The sequence below is a fragment of the Anastrepha obliqua genome, chromosome 3 (genome assembly GCF_027943255.1).
Source record: "Anastrepha obliqua isolate idAnaObli1 chromosome 3, idAnaObli1_1.0, whole genome shotgun sequence".
NCBI classification, from domain to species: domain Eukaryota; kingdom Metazoa; phylum Arthropoda; class Insecta; order Diptera; family Tephritidae; genus Anastrepha; species Anastrepha obliqua.
This window is the reverse complement of record NC_072894.1, coordinates 43,912,916-43,936,383: the sequence shown is the minus strand read 5'-3', so window position 1 is coordinate 43,936,383 and position 23,468 is coordinate 43,912,916. Positions and strand designations below refer to the sequence as shown.

General features: G+C 36.4%; 1 protein-coding gene across 1 annotated transcript in view; it reads right to left on the bottom strand.

Annotated features, from left to right (window-relative positions):
• LOC129241938 (uncharacterized) overlaps nucleotides 1-22,173 on the bottom strand; it is a 194,480-nt gene extending 172,307 nt beyond the window's left edge. The window contains exons 1-2 of the mRNA XM_054878488.1: nucleotides 22,010-22,173; nucleotides 4,569-4,660 (exon numbers count right to left, since the gene is read on the bottom strand). Coding sequence (XP_054734463.1) covers nucleotides 4,569-4,660; nucleotides 22,010-22,173 — 256 coding nt within the window. The remainder of the gene's footprint in view (nucleotides 1-4,568; nucleotides 4,661-22,009) is intronic.
• Between the last annotated feature and the right edge of the window lie 1,295 nt (nucleotides 22,174-23,468).

Here is a 23,468-nt window from a genome sequence, read left to right as displayed (position 1 = left end):
GTATGTACGAAACTTGAAGTTTTTGAGCCCAATTGAAATATTAGCTATTGCACATACTTATGTATGTGTGTAAGTAGGTATGTATATATATATAAGTACACATACACTATGAACATGTACTTGTATGCATGCAACACAAACTTCACGTATTTCTACTAAAACAACAATAATAAATTACTGGTAACGAAATAGCTGACAAGTAGGCGAGTAACGAGTTACAAGTTGCATTCTGTAGTTGCATGCGACTTTAGTTCAGTTACACGCTTCTAACCTCTGCCTTTGAAAGTACGGCCCTAACGAACTCTCCTGCACACATATATCTATATGTATACACGCACACACTTGCATCACTTTCTTTTATCAGTAAAGTATTTTACAACTTTTTTACATTTAGCGAAAAACTTTGGCAGTACGCTGGCCAAGTTTAGCAGGCAACTTCGAGTTTGGCAAGTGCGTCAAGTGAGTGTGAATAGTAAAAAGAATAAGTGAGTGAGTACTCGTAGGTACATATTTGGATGTATCTACATATTTTTGTGTTGTAGTTAGTCTTTTTCCCCGGCCTGGCATTTTACTCAAAATAAAGTTACTACTGTAGTCACTTTTTTAAACGATAAACCACATGCAGTGAACTACATGCACTAGTGTGCATGCATGTGTTAGTGTATGTTATACACACTACTTATATATGCCAGAAAGTGTGTACCTTTTTGTTGCGTGTTGCATATGCGCATTTGGCTGTGATAAACGTGTGAGTTTAACTATTAGAAACTTTATCGTTCGCGCCGGTTTACCCTGTTCGTGTGCTTACTCATCATAGACCTTTTGCAGCGATCAACTTGGACTACCAAATGGCGAAGTTATTTAGTTAGCCAGGCCCAGTTGATAGAGCTAGGCTCAGTTGCTAGAGCCCAAGCCAGTTGGGGCAGCTGTTAAAGTAATTAAGCGTTTTAGGGTAGCTTCAACCTCATGCATTCACCTACAAGTAAACTAAACTCTGTTGAAGTCCTAAATTACAGACTATTTTCTATTATATTTGTGCGAGTAGTTGTTTGTTTTTGTTTTTGTTAACCACTAGTTATCCACAGTATGCATCCATGTTGTTACAGTGTTTATTGAAGTTCTTCGCTGTTCGCCTGCAAATGGTAGTTGCGAGTTGCGCCAAGTGTGTTTACAATTACCTATTTGCATAGTTGTTTGTTAGCCAGCTGCTTTGTTAGTAGGTAAACTTCGCTTTGTAATAAATTTTCCACTTACATTTTCGTACAAAGTGTGAATTATTGTTGCTTTCACGAGTTGAGGAACCGTTTTTGTAGAATAGTATAAGAGAGTACCCTATTTCATGGTGGACCCGGGTAAGAGTGGTCGGACGTAGTGTTATTTAGGATGTCAAAGCCTTTCACTTACTGAAGTGTGTATGTGTTCGGCTTGGAATAATTAAACTCTGATTTGAATGGCCTAGAATGTTTCATTAAATTCAAAATATATGCTCCAAAATGGTTTCAAACTCTTTATATGTCTTAAGGGGTTATATACATACAGTAAGATTTTCCAAAAAAATCGATTTTTTTTAGTTTTTTTCTTAATGTACATATATTTAAGAATACAAATTTAATATCATTCTGGGGAATATTTTCAAAGTTATACTCAAATTTTAAAGGGCGTTTCAGAGTGCCTGAAAGTACAAGGCCGGAGCGGCGTTTTTCTCAAAATAGTGTTTTCAATTAGTCTCAAATTTTAACACGAACTTGTTAAATATATTTTTTAGCAACTATCGAAGATTTTTTCTCATCGATTTTTTTTATAAACAACTTAAGGCCGAAATTTTGGTCAAAAATCGATTTTTTTGAGAAACTGCCATATTGTCAAACATTTTTTTTTTGTTTATTCCTTCGATTAATTACTAGATTTAACATTACTTTAACTAAATCTGTTTGGTTTTTTAATTTCAGACGATTCAGTTCAGTGGTCACAGCAAGACGGTTGTTGTTTTGAGAGGAGCTCTCAGGAATCAGCTGTAGCTCTTTTCCAAAGCTTTGCGCAAATTAAAAAAAAATAGTCTAAAAATTTTCTTCGAAATTTTATACTTTACGAGGAGTTACGTCTAATAAACTACGCACACCTGCAGTTTAGCGAATTCGACATATTTCCATCACACCACTTCCCTAACAGAACTTAAATAGTTAAATAGAAATAATATAATACTTCTCTTAATGCATACTCATTTGTTTGAAATAAAAAAGGGAGTTATGAAAATATACTTGTCTTTAATTTGTAGTCTGTGAGGCGAATAATTATTGACAGAGTAACACTGAGAGTTTAGTGTTCTAAGGCTAATCAGAGTTTTCTTAAAAATTTCGAGTATGCAAAACTATAGTTTTAGGAATTTTGGTACAATTGAGTGCATTTTTTTTTCTGACGATCGAAACTTGGATTCCCTTTCTCGCGCAGCATAGGCTTTAATAGTAGTAGTATTATAAAATTTATATATTCTTCAGAAACTCAATTCATTTTGTTTATGTTCGTAAGACGTGACAATTTGTCGTCTGCCATTTTCCTTATATAAATATAAATAAACCAATCAATTAGTTAAGCTACCCTATCAAATAATTTCTATAGCGTAAAGTTGACTACAAAAACATTAAATCCTTATCCAATTTTCATCGTTTTCTCCGTTTAATACACTCATAATTTTCTCGTTTAATACACTTATAATTTCTTTTGCCGGTAAATCTGATTTTTCTAAATAAATATTTCTAGCGAATACAGGACATCTTCCCATAAAATGTTTCACATTTTCTTCTTCGTTCACATTGCAGATTTTTTACATGTTTCCGACTTTATTGGCATTTAACATAAGCAGGTCACATCGTGCTTTTAAAATTTTTGAGATATCGTCCTCGTTCCTTCTTTGTTGGGTCTAAGTATTTGTATATGCGTAATGCTCTTGCATGTGACTTTTCGATATATTTTCTGGTGTATTTGGCCTTTAATTGTAACAGCAACTGTATGCAAAGGCTGTGACACTGCGTACTATTGCATTTGTCGAATGTTAATCCGAATTTTAATCTACATATTTATTTTAGATGTTTGTAACTGAATTGTTTTATTTCTTTTAGTCTGTCGAGTCTGCTTTTTTTATATAAATTATTAAAAATATATTTCTTGTGACGACCTCAGCAGAGGTTACCAACAAAATTGCATAGTTTGGTGTGACGTCTGGTTTCCTTGGAATCTATTTTATGAAGCATCTTTGCAGTTTGTCGGCCTCATCCGTATAACGCCGTGCTTGGGCAGCCCACATTGGACAGCATAAGATTGTATGAATCTACAGACAGCTTGAAAAAGTTTCCATTTATTTTTTAGCTATACGTGACGATTTAATAAGAAAGCCTTTCAAGGTGATTATTTGCACTTTGCCTTGGCTGCATTGTTTCTGGCTTCCAAAAGTTTTCCGAATGCCATTTTTGGTGTAAGTATGACACTCAAATACCGAAATTGCACCAAATCCTTAAAATCGTCATTGTACCACCACAATTGAAAACAGTGCTTTTGTACCGAATCGTCACGGGATATGAGAAATGGTGCCTATACATCAATATGGAGGAGTCGGTAGCTCCAGCAGAACTACCAAATCCGCTAGTCAAGCCGAAATTCATCCAAAGAAGATCATAATATGTATTTGGTGAGACTGAGAGGGCATGGTGCAGTGGGCTCAAAAACTTATTTGACACCAGACCAGGCGATTTTTGACGGAACGGCATTAACAAATTGGTCAACAGGTGGGAAGAGGTGTAACGTCGAATATACAATTGATTTACTTATTGATATAATTATAGTTTTTTGTTTAAATTAAAGTCTTTGGTAAAAACACTACGAACTTATTCCCCGACCCAATATTTAGGAACGTGTATTGTGTATGAACTAGTGCGGCAAGATGGTAATCTCTGTTCAAGTAGGTGTAGTATAATACATTTTATTGGAGAATCACATACATCTGCATTTATATATATATAGAGTGTGTTCGCGCTGTAATAATTGCGGCAGTGTTACTTTTTGTAAGATGTGTTACTTTTGTAGCTAATCAAACGGAGTATTCAAATTTTCACCGGCGAGTTAAAGAAGTTAATTTTTATTTAATAAGTATAATAAATATAGTAAATACTTTGTAGTTAAATATTGTTTATTTATTGTGTTTAGCGCGAAATTAAGTTGAAATGAAACGAGGGCATTGGTACGGATTTTCATATTTTCAACCAAAACAATATGCATGCAATTACTTCTGAAATATTTCGACAGCTAATCAGCGGAGTATCAGCAAGAGATTATCAAAAAAGTATCAGGTTCGCTCTATTGCCATATTCTTATTCATAAGACATTGAACTTTGCAGCGGATACGTTTTATTTTATGCAATATTAGTACAAGAATAAAGTAGCCACATTTTTTTTTAATGAATAGGACTATTAGGTACATAAAATAGCCGCAATGGATTATTAGCGCAAAATATCTAAGAAATACTTTATTTACTAAAAAAATTGTGTAGACAAAAGGAAAATAAAACTCCACTTACCGCACTTCATTTGCTCTTCTTCTTCGACGGCGCGCAACACAGCCGAATTGGCCAAGTTCAATGGCTTAGTAATTTCTGGGTCAACTTCAATCCTGGAAAAATATAAAAAAATGTAAATTAAGGAAATGCTTGTTGACTGTGAGGAAAACTAGTAATTGAGCTTTTATAAAATTTTAATGTAAGGCTTTCATTCGAGAATAACCTTTTTTTTGTACGTGCTATGTCTATATACCCTGATATTACCTTTCTAATCGGATACGCAGACAATATCACAACAGTCATCGCAGCACGAAAACTTAAATAAGCTCACCGATAACTTAACCAAGTAATGATACGAACACAAAAGTGGCTAGATTAACGTGACCTCAAATTAGCCACAGAGAAAATGGAGCTAATACTTCTACCAAGAAGCGCATCTCGTTAGAAATTACCGTGCTGGTTCAAATACGCTAATCCCAAAAAAAAGTTCTAAAGTACCTGGACTGAACTCAAGACTCAACTCAAGACTCAAGACTTCGGTGCCCTAATAAAACCCGCATCAGATAAAGCTGCTTAGTAAACTGATGGCAAACATAGGGGTCCAATCCAAAGCAACCGACTCGGTTACCACGTACTCCGTTCTCCTATACGGAGCTGAAACCTAAGCAGCGAGGAAACGTGGGAGATCATCAGTGGTTTCGCGGAAACAATCCTCTAGATGAAAAAGGGGGGCCTGGATGCAGCCACATAGGCATATACCTTTGTAATGAGTAAGATGGAACGTCACTCTGAAGTAATGCGAAAGGGTTCTAGGGTGCGCGACGAAAATGTATATTTACGCTACTATTTTAATATACAATAATACATTTTTTTGATTTCAGAAATCGGGTCATAGTTGGTATCTGGCATCATGTTGAAAATAACCAGACTTAAGTGGCATGGAAGTCTTAATTAATTGATTCCAAAATTTTAAACAATTCTGTTTTTTGGTAATTTTTTTAATAATAAAGATGAAGATAATTAAAAGATGCTCAGTAATATCTGTAAGTCTTTTAACGGAATTCCTTTAAGCTCTCGAGGTATACGAGTATTTGTGAAACCGGCCACTATAGCGAATCGCCGCTATACAACGCCCACCTGCTGATTGGTTGTGCATGTAGTTGCTACAACAAGCGACGCGGTCCTTCTATGAAATTTTTCTAATATGTCAAATTTTTGTATGTAATATATTTGTATAGGCAAATTAGAATCCAATGGCATTCGAATAGAGAATGGAGAAAAAAGCTATGACGTACGCAAGTAATATAAAAATCTCATATAATTTTTGACGAAATCCGCAGTGAATCATTTAACTTTTTGAACTAATGAGATGTGCCTAAAAATATGTCACGTATGTAAACGAAGATTATTTACTTTATATGTACTCTGTATTGACCGATATCACGTTGCATACTTTTAGGCCTACTGTTCGTTCATTTACAGTTTTTGAAGCAGGTTTAATAAAAAGAATTCGGCAGTCGCATTCATAAAAAATGTTATTCATTTGACAATGAAATGGCGTTTTGCACAGGTGCTTTGAAGATTTTCTAAACTCTTCTCTAGTTGATCTAAATTATTTGGGAAACCTCGTAGAAAACTACATTCGCCATTAATATTGTTTTTAAGAGAAATCAAATTTAATGGCATATAGTTTCCTGAAACACTTTTATCCAATATTTCTTACCTGTGTGGGCCATTTTGATCCGCATCTTTCTAAATCCGAAAAATATTAAGTTTGTAGGATCGATAGGGATTTAAAATGGAAACTTTCTCAGAAAGAAGGGAGCTAAATTTGTTGAAATTGAATAGTGTTTTTTTTTTCATTTTGCGCTTCTCCTATGGTTCTAGATCTAACTTCATAATCAAATTATATTAAATATTATTTTCGAAAGCATTTGACACGATCTTGCATAAAATCCTCCTCTGGAAAATCAGGGCTTCCACTCGGCTTTGCTGTTATGGCTGAAATCATACCTGCTCATTTGCTCAAATTGGGAATATTAAAGCCTATACATTCCTGTTAATTTCGGGATTACCACAAGGTAGCATTTTTGGTCCAATATTGTTTATACATTTTATGAATGACGTTGGTCTTTGTTTCAAGTAGTCTGAATATTTACTCTATGCAGACGATTTGAAACTCTTTCGGAGAATCTGCTCTCCATCGGATAGATTAATATTACAGGAAGACTAGAATGCTCTGAATTATTGAGATCTGCGAAACAAAATATGTTTTCATACTAGTAAGTGTTATCATATGACGTTTTCCAAGTCCATGAATCCCTTTCCCTCAACTTATTACGTTTCAAATTTAACTTTTGTCTGAGTCAATAAAATTCTTGATCTTGGTGTTTGGTTTTGACTCATCTCTTACTTTAATTTTCCTCATTAGTTCTATTGGACCGTTCGAAGTTGGAGTATGCCTCCATCGTCCGGAATCCAATGCATTCCTCACGTTCTCTTAGAATTGAATGAGTTCAATGCAAGTTTGTACATTTTGCTCTTCAATCATTACACTTTGATAGTCCCTTGTCACCCTACAACACCAGGCGCATGCTTATCAATATTTTATCCCTAGAGATCCCACGATTTTCTCAATGTTTACATAGGATATAATATCCGGCACCATTAACTGTTCAGATCTTTTCGGGCAAATAAGTTTCAATATTCCTTTTAAAGTACTTCGCTTTTATGCTGAAGCTCTCAGATCTAATTACCCCAATTTCGCCCCTATTACAAGAGGACTTGAAGAATTTAATCGGCTTTCTAGAAGTCACGATCTCTTTTGCCATTAAGAAATAAAAAAAAAGCTATTTCAACTTTGTATCTAGTGAGCATAAAAAAATGTTTTGCTTTTCTTTTAAAATCAATATTTATTATTATAATAATACCGCTGAAGAGAGAGCGGGTCATCTCTCGAAAAATCGAACCCAGGCGGGGTAGGTGATTTCAAAGCTTCTACTCATTTGAAACACGAAATTCAAGAAGATTCTTAATCAGAACTTGTCGGAATTAGAACAAATCGAAAAAATTAAAAATTTACAAAATGGCGCGCTTGTGAAAAAAAGTTTCTTAAAATCGGGTCTTTTTTCACTAGTTTTTTAGTGTAAAAAATAGGAAATTATTTAAAAAATAATTATGATTCTAGTCTTCGCGATAGCCATACATGTTGCGAACCACCTATTCAAATTTCAAGTGATTCGGTTGAGTTTTTTTTTCATCCTCACGTGCTGCAAATAGTCGTTTGTAGATAAATGAATTTAAAGTTTGAGCTATAGGAGCGCGCGGATCGCTCTCTACCTAGTCGATGGGCTGAAAAAGCTAAAAATTTGAGTACATTCTTAAGGCACCATACTTTCGAACTAGGAAAAAAAAATAATTTTTTGAAACTTCTAGACCACCGGGTGGGTCGCCTTAAGTTGAAAAGTTTTAAAATGATTATACCCAGTATGCTTTGAAGCATATTTTTATAGAAAAAAGTGTGAAAAGAGGTTATGTATTTGTCTTTATATTTTAAATGAAACCATAAGGCTGACCTGCCACATAGACTTCAAAAAGGAGTGAGATTTTAAATCACATAAATTTTGAGCATGAAATGGCTGACCGATTTAGTGTGGGAAGTGCAAAGTGGTGAATTATAAAATATTTTATTACTAATTTAGCTTCATTATTGGACGGTCACACAGTGCTCTTGGCTTGACCGATGAAGTTAGCAATAGCAAGTAAGCACAAATCTAGCTACTCGAACAGTTGACTATGAAATTTTCAATTGCAAACACAAATAATGTATTTCGCCGAAAAACCACAGAAAAGTACTACTTGTACAGAAAATGGTACTTTAATGTGTAGATAAACAATTAAATTCATATTTTTCAAGTGAAAATGTGTCCTCGATCCCATCTCTATGGGCGCATCACAACAGAAGCACCACAAACATGCATCCTTTGTGAGTGGAGTGGTGTATGTACATAAGTACTTTTATGCGGTTTACGGCACCCACACCCGTAAAATATTATACAAACCATATGTACACATATATACAAACTTCATTAAATTAAATTTTACAATATACTCGTGATAGTGTAAAAAATTAACTTTTACCAATCACTTATATGTGTGGATGTATGTAGGTATATGTAAGAAAATACATTAGGCCGGATCGATTTGTGGAAAAACAGGCTGTCGAAGAAAGGAGCACCCAGTGTCCTTAATCTGCGTGTGTGCCGATCGTGTAATGAACGGTAAACACAGCTACGAGTTGGGAAATTGAATGGCGTGGAGTCCTAGGACTTTCTGCGTCCCGAGTCTATTCTAACGGGGCCAAAGGGTTTTCAAAATAGCCCATGAGGAAATGGAGTTGCATTTTTTCTGAGCTTTCCTCAGAAATAAGTTGTACAATTCCACTTTAATAAGAGCCAGGTTGACACTAATTCAGTCGACCCATTCCTGGCAGGTTCATCATCAATTTTATTTCCATCTATGTTCCTTTGTCCTGGAATCCAAATAAGATCAGAAATGCTTCCTGTGCACCCAAAAGATTAGATCTTCTTCTTATGGGGAGTTGACTAGTTTGGATTTGCACAATTGCGTCGACAGAGCTTTGATCGCAATTTGAGTACCGTGAAAAATGTTAATATCTCCCTCTCTAATCATTCGTTTTGTGCTGCACTTGCTCCCCTTATAGCTAAAGCTGAACAATTACAGAAGAAGTGTTCTACTCTTCTTCCTCTTCCTTGTCTCTACAACTTCTGCAGTATTCATGCGAAGATATTCCTAACCTAGAAGAGTGTCTACCTAATAACCAATGATCGGCGACACAAGCCACGACCTTCGAGATGTTCTCTTTTGAGTGGTTAAGCAATTCCACTGACCTTTTCTTACCTATTTGCGGCCGGATTAGCTTGGTTGTAATACAAGTTCTTCAATTCATAAGCTATTGGCTAACTGGAGAATATTATTTTGTTGTCGTTAATTTGCAAGTTGCCATAGGAGTTCTAATATTGCCTTTGTTTTCAAGCAGTGGAAGATTAGTACCCTTTCTTGCTGCCTTATCGGCCTTGCAATTTCCTTCAATATCTCTATGTCCCGGAACCCATAAAAGGCTGACCTTGAAGATGGTGCTAATATCATTTAGAACCGCCAGACATTCCTGAGCAACCTTTGATATTAGTTTAACTGCCTTCATTGATTTCATGGCCGCCTGGCTGTTCGAGAATATATTTATCGTAGTTTTTGCTACGGCCTATGTGTTAAGGTACACAGGTTAAGACTTCTGCTTGATGGACGCTACATTAGTCCGGAAGTCGCACAAATAAATCTAATTCTAATTCTTTTGAAAAACAAACTTCACAGCCTACTTCATGTTCTAGCTTGGATTCATCCGTAACTATGGTAACTATTTAAGTTAAGGAAATAATTTAGCTCCCCAAATAATCAACAGAATGGTTTTAGTTAAAGTAGTGCAAGCTCGAACATTTTAGTATATCAGAACATGGATATAATGAAGGATTTCACTCAAGATATATATTACTTTTCGAAGCTCTTTTCCAATTGAATGGATACGTAATAAAAAAGTTGCATATTTGAGCATTCGAAAAATCTCAACCATTTTCACATTTCATTCGAGTTAATGTTTGTTGAGATTTGGTAGCTGTTGATGCCATTTATATAGCTCTATAAATTCGTTTATCTATTTTTGTTTTACCCATTGCTGATGTCATGAATATTAATGGTATGTGATTAGAAACGAAATTACCAAAAAAAAAAAAATAAATAATAAAAATACACGATAATCAAGATAGCAATCTTACGCTTTTGAACTATTTTATCTGAGACCATCTCACATACAAAGATAGGAACTAGAAATAATTGAAGCTTTGAATAGTCTGTATCCACCTTCCGCAGGGGTATTTTTGTCACACCATAGACGGGTGTTTGTATACATTCAAATTCCACCTCCTTTGGCAGTTTTAGATAGAGTGGTACCATCGATTGAGTGATAGAAGTTAAGTTTTTGTCTCGAATCAAAATAGTTAAAACCGTTTTCTCAACTAACTGCTCCTTTTTACAGGCAACTTTGTACTGTACTCATTAAAATCACGAGCCGATATATGTAAAGATCAATTGATACTTTCGTCAAAATTTTGTAGCTAGATTCAAGGGCTCGATTTCAAATTATAATTTTCGTAGTTGAAAAATTTATGTTTGAGGATTGCTGTGAAAACGCAAATAGTCAAAGCAAAGGTCACTTTAAGATAAAGAATAATTTATCGTTTCGGTTAGGAAATCCTACTCTATTGCCTAGATGCGAAAACGGCTCTTACGGGGCGCTTTAAAGAATTCTTTTACAGTAGACTCTCAAAAATAAATGTGAGATTTTTTTTAACTTTTTCTTGCGAGCTACCTTAATATACATTAGCATGTGCGAATGTTGAAATTAAGTAAGAATTGTGGAATATGTGGCAATATGGTGGCTTATTTGATGGGTACATGCAAGCAACAAAAACCGCACGCAATCGCAGCCGCAGTCGCTGTCATAGCTAACTGGCAGCGGCTAAGGAACCATACAACCGAAAAAACGAGCAATCGAACAGTCGAATCAGTAAACAGTAAATGGAAGCCCAATATGAGCAGTCAAGTGCGACGGTAAGCAACCCTCAATTGCCCGATATGATAGACGCAGTGGCAAGAAACAGAGAGCAATGGAGTTTATGCAACATATCCCATGCATATGTATGAAAAATATATGCGTGCATGTGTATATGTTGGTGTGTGATTGCAGCTGTGCCTAGTGCGCCTGAGTCTGTGCTATGCCTTAAAATAAGGGAATTTATTTCGTGCATAAATTATCATATATTAAATAGCAAACAGGCTGGCAGCCAGCAACTACCAGCGAAGCGAGCAGTCACACCGCCAAGCGCACGATTTCAAGTGTTGTCCTTGGTGGTAGGCATGGTGGATGTATATGTGCAAGCACACACCCATACACATACACTTGTGAATGACACATTGAATCAGCTATGGAGGATTGTCGATGCAGCAACCTGCAAGAGCATACGCTTGCCACAAGTTACACGTCTTGCTTCAAATACTTGTTGGTGTTACAAACCTCCTCTTCACCCTCTACATCATACATATGTATGCGTGTTTCTACGAGCATCTTGCTCAAGTGTGCATAATCAGCGAGCGCACAAATCGTTTGAGTGCTGCGGCATACAAGTGTCGCTATAGATGCGTTTGGTTGCTGCAGCTATCACTGCGAGATGACATCGTTTGTTGCACACGTTGCACATAATTTTACCGGGTGTTTGACAGAAATCATCTTTGGGAATCATATTTTACCTAGATTGCTTCCGTCCATTTTAGCTAATGTTACGAATTATTTAAACAATTAAATAATACATGATTTTATGTGAGGTATGTGCCATTGGAAGCTCCAACTTTCCTGCACCTTTCAAGCAGCATACGGATTTCTCTGACAAAAAGTTCTAGTTCTTTTGACTTGATCTAATCGTTGAGCCAGTTTGCAATGCTCTCATAAGAAATGAATCGCTCTCCAGTAAGTGCTGACTACATTGATCGGAACAGATAGTAGTCCGAAGGTGCAATGTCTGGGGAACACGGCGGGTGAGACAAGATTTCCCATTTCAGTCCTTCTAAATATTTTCAGACCGATTTAGCAACGTGTGACCTGGAGTTGTCATTCAGCAAAATCAGTTTGTCATGTCCACCGTCACTTTCCGGCCGCTTTTCTTTGAGAGCTCGATTCAAACGCATTAGCTGCAGTCGGTTACGATCGGTAACTATGAAGCATGAACACTTTTTTTCGTTGTCGATGGACCCGTTTCACCTGGCAGGCTCCAACATTTTCGACGCTTAGGGTTACAATAGATCCATTGTTCATCGCTAGTGACGGTCCGATGCAGAAAACCTTTTTCTTTCTGCCGTCCAAGAAGCATCTCACACGTCACCAAACATCTCTTAATATTTCGCTCCTTCAATTCATGCGGCACCCAATTACCTGCTTTCTGCACCATTGCCTTCGCGTGCAAACGTCTAGAGACGGTTAATCTGTCATCCAACTCTTTAGGTACATCATCAAGCGTTCGTCATGTGCCTCCATCCAATAATTGTTGTACCTAGTTGAGTGTCTTTGAATTTTTTCGGTGCCCCGCGATCTTTGTCACTCACGTCGAAATTGCCACTTTGGAAGCGTCGAAACCACTATTTAAAAGTTGTATTTGATGGAGCGTGATTACCAAAAATATTGATGAATATACGACACGTTTCAGCTGCTCTTTTCTTTAAATGGTAATAATGAAGCATGACTTCCCGCAAATGCTGTTTTTCGTGACTAACGCTTCAAACGAATGTCACCACTTCGATCGAGGCCTCACATATACGCCTTTGAATCACCGTGACCATAACATATTGTTGAAGGTACACTTTTTGCGAACTGTCAACGGTGCACAAAGGGAGTTCGAGTGTGCGCAAAAGTTGACAAATTGAAAATAGTGAAATTAAGATTACACACAATTAAAACAGAAAAAATTTAAGTTAGCTGAAATTATTGTAAATTTTTGTTTATATTATATATTTATTGGCGATCTGTTCATCAACATTTAACAAAATTTATACTTAAAACCAAGATACTCTACGAGACATGCATGGAAAGCACCTAGTGGTGGCAACCATTCCTCAATTTTTGCTATTTAGCACATGAGATATATTGTTAATTTCCTCTTTAATCTATTAAAAGAAATGGTATTTGTGGTAATTTTTGTAATTAGTGGATTTGGGTGTGATTAAAGTCTTATATTGTGTGATGAGACATGTTTTTTGATTTCTTCAGCTGTTGTGGGAACTTTGAGATTACGATGAATTTGGGCATTTGCGATCATTTTGAGAGTTTTCGATTGGAATCTTGGGAGTATTTCGATGTTTGAGTTAGCTGCGGTGTTCCAGAGTTGTATCCCAAATGTCCATACTAGTTTTAGGATAGCTGAGTACAGTGAGAGCTTTTTTTTGAACGATACATGGAAACTGCGATTTAACAGCCAATAAAGAATTCGAAGTTTGATTCCTAGTGCCTTCCGTTTAGCAAAAATATGACTTTGCCATGAGAGCTTGCAGTCAAAATGCATTCCGAGATATTTTGTAATATTTTTTTGTATTATGATTGTGTTATTAAGTTTAACGGGTGGCTGAATATTTCGCTTGAGTGTAAAGGTAACAGATTTTGTCTTATTTGATTTTATTTTCCAGTCTTTGAGTCATTGAGTTGGTTACTTCATCAAGCCCTTTTTGGAGTTTAAGAGAAGCCACATCAGGGAGGGGGTCAATTGGGAGTGAAGCGGTGTCACCTGCAAAAGTTCCGACGATAGTTTCCTCAGTAACTAGTAGATCGTGAGTATTAAGGAAGTGTAAAATGGGACCCATAATACTGCCTTGGGGTACACCAGCTAAACTTTCGCAGAGTTGAGATTGTTCTGCATTTTGTTTTACAAGAAAATTGTTGTAAATAAAGTAAAATTAAAAATTTATTTTGCCATTGTAGTAGCCTATACAGACGGTGGCATTAATCGGGATTAGCGACATAATTTGGAGTTATCTAAGAAATTAAGTGCACCTAATGCGGATTCGCAACTAGACTTAATTCTCATAATTTACACGGATAGGAGATTTTTCGATGGCAACATTGTTGAAAATGACAGTTAATATCAATTGTGAGTGAAAAATAATGAAAATTTTAAAGAGTACAACAACAAAGACTGAAAACAATCACTGATATAATATATTGAAATTCTGGAAGAATATGATGAGTACAAGAGGAGTAAGTATTTTATAGCATTTTCGTTTTTCAAGTTTAAAAATACATCTTTCCAACTTCAGATGACAAGCAAAAATATTGCGGAGCAGTTTGAGAAATAGCAATTTAAGTTAATATACGTATTTGTTGCCTGTGATCCATCTTTTACTGACAAAACTATCCAATAAACAAATCAGCTGTTCACTAATCCGCGTAATAGCCAACTGTTACACTACAATTTTAATTAGAATTAACCGCGCCGGTAATCCTGGTTAACGCCGCCGTCTGTGTAGGCTATAAGACTAATTATCGTAAATTGAACCCAAAGCAGAATTAGTTGCAGAACCGTAGGACACATTCTAAGAGGTAGTCACTTCCTACTCAGTGGCTTCTATTTCTAGTACCGAAGGCAACGCTTTTGCATATTTAAAATTTATTTTCTCCACACCCTTATTTGCCAAATAAATCGTTTTAAAAATATGTTTTAAATGGTTTACAAGTAAACTTTCTAAAATAAATTATGTTTTATTATTTTTGTATATCCTTCGCTATCACGCATACCTGTAAAATTTCGAAATTTTTTTTTTCATAAAATGTTAATTTAATCCTTTAAAAATCTGTCAAAAAATGTTTAGAACGTAAATTTAAGTAATTGTTATATTATAGATAGTCAACCGAGACGACTCTATTCTTTGCGTTTGAGCGCTGGGAGAGGTATAGTTACATTGTACGAGTATCAAACTCTAGACGCGTTTTTCTCAAAATTATATTTTTCGAATTGGCGTACACGATAACTCGAAAAGATATTGACCGATCTCCCTGAAATTTTGCACACATCTTTTTTATGATATTGCGTTAAATGGCTACCCTAGCTTAGGGCACAGTTGGAAAAATATTGAAAATTTGTCCATTGTGATACTTTTATGATATTACTTTCTATGTGTTTCAAGTTTTATTTTTCGAAAAAATAATAAACAAAAAAATTTTGGTTTTTTGTATTCAGGTCACTGACGTCGATGCTACAACGCCCGCCGATTGAGAAGCCCCGCTGCGACCTTCCTGGAAAAATTGAATGTACATCCGCCCTTTTAAATGATTAAAATAAAAAAATCATATTATTTTAATGTATAGACTGTATGACAATTTTGAAAAAAATGTATTGACTTCTTCATTTTAAATAATTTTAATGAAAATCGGGGAAAATATGCCCGTTTAATGGTATCTGTCCCCTTAAATTGAAAAGCAAAGTTAATGCGTGTTAGGTTTTACTTGATGCAAATAATGTTCAGAATTATTTGAAAATTCCACATTTATTGTGAATCAAAAATACAATCTAATCGTAGTGGAACTTAAGAGCTATTCAGAATTGAAAAGACATTACGTGTGCATTCTTATGTCCTCATCATATTAAGATAATATGATTGACTTATCCCGTGATGTTATTGCATATGATTGCCGATACAAATACGGATTGCCGATAATTTGGGCCCTTCCCACTCATTTCACATGTCTTCACACACTCGCTCAATCAGTTGTTCTTCAGATGCCAACGAAGTAGTTAATGGCTGTGTTGATTTTTTTCATATATTACCAACATAATCTCAATTTTTCGTAAACAAACTGCTGTGACGACTCCGGCGAACATCAGCCAATCAGCTGATTCTTTCGAATTCGTTGAAAGGCGGTTAGCGGGCTGATATTGGCCGCACTTGATTAATTTGTTTCACATGGCGTCATCTGGAGTGAGTGTTAGCATTCTGCATATATATATATATATATATATATAATTGGCGCGTACACCCTTTTTGGGTGTTTGGCCGAGCTCCTCCTCCTATTTGTGGTGTGCGTCTTGATGTTTTTCCACAAATGGAGGGACTTACAGTTTCAAGCTGACTCCGAACGGCAGATATTTTTGGAGGAGTTTTTTGAGGAGTTTTTTCATGGCAGAAATACACTCGGAGGTTTGCCATTGCCTGCCGAGGGGGACCGCTATTAGAAAAATGTGTTTTTTAATTTTGGTGTTTCACCGAGATTCGAACCAACGTTCTCTCTGTGAATTCCGAATGGTAATCACGCACCAACCCATTCGACCACGGCGGCCGCATGCTACATAGTGTAGGATTACTAACTCACTTATTCCATCCATATTTTTAGGAAAAATTTACACAAGAATATGTTGTTTTTGTTGTTGTAGCAGCATAAACATTCACCATACATATACGAAGAATGCTGCTGAAGTGACAGTCCTTGGCCGGGTATAAATCGGGGACGTTTCGGTTACGTAGAGTCAATTGTCGTGTCCATTTGACTCTGTCATTGACTGCAAATGATCATCCATTTGGTTATCGCTTTTCGGGTGTAGGGGGAAAAACATCTTTGTAGAGGAGATGCATTTTCATCAGGGTGGCAATGTTAAAAAAAGTCTCATTGTTGGATCGGTAAACGAAAATTTGTTTTTCGAAAATGCGGCTGGAAATGATATATTGGTAAACAGGTCCATAGCGCTGAGCTATGCTTATAGACGATTCGTGCTTTATAATAGAAAGTATGAACTTCGACAATTTAAAATTGCAGCAGTCTTTGGTATTGCCTCACAAAACCGCTAAACAAAATTTATCTTTTCTGCTCTTAATTTGATATTGGCTTATTCAGTTACTATGGGTTGTGGTGGTTTTTATTCATTTAAATTTTTAATTTTGTTTAATTTTTACTAATAGAAGCATTTTGCTCACCCGGTACAGCTAAATTCATGCGGTACAAATGCATCCTGCATGTAAATGATATAAATATGTAAATTTATATATGACAAATGCACGCACATGACTGCATAAACACACCAATTTGTGCATACACCAACCATGTTGGAGTCAAGGCATCTACGTATGCACACACACATTGCACATATAAATATTTGCATGGTATACGGTTGTGTGCTCATTAATTTACAATTTTAATTTCATTGATTAATTATTCTTATTTTAACTAATCGACTAACAAGTTAAACACTCGTCCGACTAATTGAAGAGTGCACAAGCAGGCGTTTGTTGACACTTCAGAAAGTGTCTTGTACTCATTGGTATTATGCATGGGTGCTCATTCATATGTATATGTGTGTGAGTTGCATGAAATAAACCTAGTATACGAGTATATACTGTGCACGATGCCATATTCTTCTTCAAGGTTTGGTTTTTTCGTTTGCACACTTTCAAGATGCGCGAAACTGACTAAATTAAACACGCACTTGTTTAAAAAATTTTCAAGTTAAGCACTGAGTGAGTTGACATCGGAAAACTTGGGTCAAGTGACATTTTAATTATTAAAATATGATGACCTTGCTGAAAAAAGTATCGTTTGCGTACACGTACCTTGGTGCTTAATATTGTATGAAAAAATGTTCTTTGCAACTAAATATGAGCGAATATGCCAAAAAACCCCACACTTAAGACTTAAGCTCTTTTTATTATAATACAACTGGACCCGACATGACATCGGTTAGTTGTAGTTTAGATGCTGCTTATTGGTTATTGATCTGAAGTAGGTGAAGAATATATTAAATAAGCATGCATGTATCGGGTGTTTTTGTAAGAGCTTGAGAACTTAAATTAATACAAAAACTTATACGAAATAAAATTATTGATGATATGCATTTCTTATTATAATTTGGTAGATAATTTCATGGCACTTATTTTTTGAATATGATACGCAACATATATTCGCCTCGGCCACGGTTACTTGGTACATTCAGTGTAATTTTTGACTACTTTTTCCAAAAAATCTGGCCATATGGTATCAATGGTGGCTTAAATAATGGCTTCCAATACTTCAAGAGTTGTTGGTTTGCTAGCATAAACCAATGACTTAACAAAATCCTATAGAAAGTAATCCAGAGGTGTTAAATCGCACAAGCCAGGGGGCCAGTAAACAGGACCACTGTTTCTGAGAAACTGAGTTCGGAATAAATCAATTGTTAAGCGCGTTGTAAAGCAAGTTGCGCCGCCTTTTCGGAACCAATTGTCGCCATGGTTTAGCTAATTTTTTGTTTTTTAAACAAAGACCGGTGATGCCGCCAGCATGTAAACCTCACCAAACAGTAAATTTTAATTAAGGACTCGTTAACGGCTTGCGTATAGTCTTCGCTCCATATATGGGAATCTCGCTTAGCAAAGTAGCCACTCAATCATTAACCACAATTCATCGGTACAAATACTCATCTTCGGTCAGCAAAAATGCGACGCAAGAGATTGGCTTAAATTTTTCACGGCTATTTCAAACTCACTCTTTGGTTGCTATCGCAACATGACTCTTGTAAATGAGTGTGGTTCAGTTTTTGTATTCCCCCATAATATTGACTAATTTTGCCTTCAATCAATTAGTCTGAATCCCCAAAACCAGTAGTTATCTCTTTCCACTCGATTGTAACATTTTTAAGTGCTACGGCCGTGTTGGAACTAAGTTTCGTTTCTAGTAAAAATCTGGTTCAAAAACATATCATTGCTCTTACAGATTCATAGTGCCAAAGAAACACTCGGCGTCATGTTCATTTTGGAATAGTGTGAGCATTCTTTACACACATATTGCGGTGACATTGTACTTATCAAGATGAAAATTTAAGATTTTGAAAATGGTATGATGCACCAAGCATTTTCGCGGTTTGTTTCTTTTTCGAGTTTCCATATTCTAGAATAAGTTTCGAGTTTTTTCAACAACTACAACTATACCTTGAATATGAGTGTTTAGCTGAGCTCCTTCTCCTTTTATTTGTGGTGTGCGTCTTCATGTTTTTCCATAAATGGAAGGACCTATGCTTCTATGCCACCTCCGAATGGTAGTTGATTTTTTATGGGAAACTTTTCATAGCAGAAATACATTCAGAGGTTTCCCATTATCTACCGAGGAGTGATTGGCATTAGAAAAACTTTTTTTATCAATTGATGTTTCATGCCCGGAGTTGCGAATCTGTGTACTTCCGAACAGTAGTCACGCACCAATCCATTCGGCTACGGCGGCCGCAATGGCACTTACAAATCATTCTAGTATGGAACTCACCTAAGGCATGAAGCTCAATTTACTTCACAGCGTGTGTTTATTCCCGATTGCCTTATTTTTCCGACGATATTTGATTCGATTGAGGCTTAGTATTGGTAGTTTTACAAAACTTCCAAGGTGTTTTTAAAATTATAGGGATGTGATTATTTATCGGGTTCAGAGATAAGAACGTATTATTTGTGGACACACAACAAGTCAACCATACTTTTTTTAATTTTGGGGTGTGTCTCAATGTCTAATTCTATAGTTTTATGTTGACTTCGTATGGTGGCTGGTTTTTATGAGGCAGAAATTAATTCGGAGGTTAACTTCCGCTATGCATTTACGCTTCATACCCGAATACACCGAATGGTTGTCACGCACTCAGTCTCGGCAGGGACTCCATAGGAGTCTTTGTTTTACTGGTAGGAAATATTATGCCTTAGACTGCTTAGAAATGAAATGGTAAACAAATAGAACAACTTGCTGCCAAAAATTACCATTTGGACGGGCGAGTGAAATAATAAAAACAACTCCGTTAAACACCGAGAATGTTGACATCTTAGATTCACCACTTCCATTGTTGGTTGTTTGTAAAAGAGAAGGAACACTTGGAAAAGTGAAGAATAGCTCCTGAATCATGAAAAAGCGTATGGATTTCTCGCAGGACTTTATTTGCAAAATCCGGGCATATGCCGGTTATATATATATTGAGTTTCATATTTTTGGGAATGAACCATAAAACAAATACGCGGTTTAGTTAATTGGCGAATATGGCACCAAAGCCATTAAAACTTCGCACATACGCACATTCGGCTATAAATGTATGCATGTATGTGTCAAATAGCTGTCAGTTACTTGTGGTGTCGAACGTACTGTTGTAAAATTTGCTGTAATATATTACAGTTGCAGTTGAATAGTAATAATAATAACAATAACGAGAAGTGGCAAATGACATAACTCAGTAGAAGTGGATTAGCAAAATTAACAATGCACATTTTTGCACAAGGTGGTGCATACAGTGGTTTCTTTTTAAAAATTAAGGAAATTGAAAAAAAAAAATTTCTCGGGCTATTGCATTATTCGTAAGAGCATTGCCCATCATATATGAAACACGATTTCATTTATGTGGCTGCATCAGCAGACTTCGCAGAAGCGCATCCTCTTTCCCCTTTCCATTACCAAGGTAATGGTTTCTAGCTCTATCGCACGAATGGCTTACTTAAAATTTGCCTAGGAGCGTTTTTGCATACAACGGTTCTTCTCGGCACACCACAAAAAAGTCTGACGGCGTCAAATCGCAGCTCCAAGGTGGTGTTTAAAGTCGCCGAGATGGCATATTATCGACACGATTACCAAACATGCCGCGCGAATGATCGATTGTGGCATCATCTGAGTGGCAAGGCGAGCTATTCTGCTAAAGCCAAATATCGTCCAAGTCAATGTTTTCAATTTCCGCGTACCAAAAACCGTTTCTTATACCTCTGTAGTGCTCTCCCTTTACCAAAGTTGTATTTCCATGGAAAAATGATGCCATAGCTCAAAAATTTGCACCAAACGTGGATATCTTAGTTTTCCGATCCCCAGGTGCAACAGCGTTGCTAGCTTACGTTTACACCGAGATGAAAATGTGCTTAATAAACTAAAAAAGGGGTTTTCAATTGGCGCGGGTCGATTTTGGCGCCCTGTGACAGCCATTTTGTTTTGGTGACATCTGTCAAATCTTTTGTTTATTATTCAGTTGTTTATGCCAAATCATCATGGCAAGTTACACGATTGAACAGCACGTTCAAATGATAAAACTTTATTATCAAAATGAGTGGTCATTACCGCAAACGTTGCCCGCATTGCGCTCATTTTTCGGCAGATGTGGTGGCCCTTCCAATTTCTTATGGCCCATATAGCACCAAATGGACCTAGACGACATGTGGTTCCAGCAGGACGGCGCTACGTGCCACACAGCAAACGCCATTTTATTCCATTTCAACATCTACCCGCCCTTATTGAAAAACCCTTCACTTGCTTTGGAAATGAATTTGCAACGTTGTTCAAGCGTTAAGCGATTTATTTCCTTTTGTCGAGAAATTTTCGTTTTGCGGAGATTTCAGTCTCGATTTCCTACCAGGAGGGGTTGTAACTGTCAAACTAATATATGATGAATAAAAAACCCTATACGGATCACCCTGTATATAAATCCGTACATATATGTGTATGTATATTTATTGATAAGTTTAAAGCAGAATCATTATCATAACTATGACATACCACAAAAGTCAACACACGGTGACAACAAGAGCAACTCGGCTGTCGGCTAGACGGCCGTTGATGTTGGCGGCTAGTGATTGGTGACCGACAACCGGTAGCTGTTGCCAAAACGTGCTGCATCAAAAGCCAAATGAGGCAACATCTGCTCAATATTGTTGATTTTTATGCTGCTCATCCAACCGCCGCAAATTCTCTGCGCAGCATCCAGTCTGCTGTTTCCTACCGCCAACCAGGCAAGCAGGCTTCAATTTTTCGCTCCATCCTTGCTCCTGATTGCTGACATTTGTGTGCCCTCAATGTGACAGCAGTTGATCATGTGGCAAACCACAATTTACATGCGCTGCTCGCTCGTTGCACTGCACTGACACCAATGATGCTGCCGTTGCTGTTGTTGCTGACGCTGTTAAACACCCTCCCAGCGTCCCCGGTAAAGCAGTTGCTGTTCATTGCTTTGGTTTTGACTGTTGGCAATGTTGTCCATTGTGTCATTGCGGTCAGCTGTGTAAAGCTCAGTCGCATATGACTCTGAGTTTATGTTTAAGTTAATTCCGAGCTAAGCCAGGTTGATTGAGAGCCAGTGGGTGGTGTTACGACCATGTTGGCTACGCAGCTATGCCTTGGCACTCCCACCCAGTATGAAGGCATGCACATATGCTTTATGCAATATAAAACAGAAATTTATATGCATGCAAATTTTCGTAATTTCATAGTGTGTGATATATCATTTGATTAAATTGCCATCAGCTATAGTGACATCTCCCCATTTGTATAAAATGCAAAACACATTGCAGCCAGTACATTTTTTCGCAATGTTAGAACAGATGTTCGTTAATTTGGGGTAGTGTAAAATATTCACATACACCTTTATTTTCGCTTATTCCCTAGTAACGAGCAGGCTACATAATTTGGTATTACGCCCTTTTTCAGCTATTAATATAAAGTGACGTATAAATTTTGTACTTGTATGTGTGCATATAGGTACACAAATCGGTTATGATGATATATGCGTCAATTGGAAGAGCTTTTCCCCAGTGGTTTCACTAGTTTTTACATTTAATTTGCAATAACCAGTACATGTAGGGTTTGCAAATAGAAGTTTGAAATTTTGTTTTTCAGGCACATTAGTTAATTGAGGATTTTTTTAAGTATAATATATTGATGAGCACACAAAATTATTAGCAGAAATTTGTTTTTGAGCAACGGCGGGTGCTAATATGGGTATAGCAAATAAAAATTGTGTATAAATTTTGCTCGTGTTTGGAAAGTTTGGACGCTTTTTGCCTAATGTGCACAAATCATTCGAAAGTAAATTGGCAAGTTGTCCAATTAAATAAATATTTTTGACATACCTGTGCAGCATAATTTATGCAGTAAATTCGCCAAACAACTCCTGCAAATTTTTTCAATAACTCAGTTGTGTGGCCCAAACGTACGGTTTATATGATGAGTTTACATGCACGATAAATGGCATTAAATTAAATTTTTGTGTTTTTTTGTGAACCCACTAACCTCATATATAAAAATTATGACGTCCTGCTGAAAAACTAAAAACGCAAATTTACTATATTTGACCTATAGTTTCGCGCATATATTGGAAATACGGGTTTTTTGCCGATTTCTAATAGAAATTATAGTTTTTACTGGTAAAAAAGTATATTTGTGTAAAGGCAATTTTTCGTTTAAAAATGCACGGGTGCAAAACTCATTTCCCACCTCCGATTACGTTTATGTCGTTTGTTTCAAGCATAAAACACAGTTATAGTTTCTACATATCACTTAGGGCT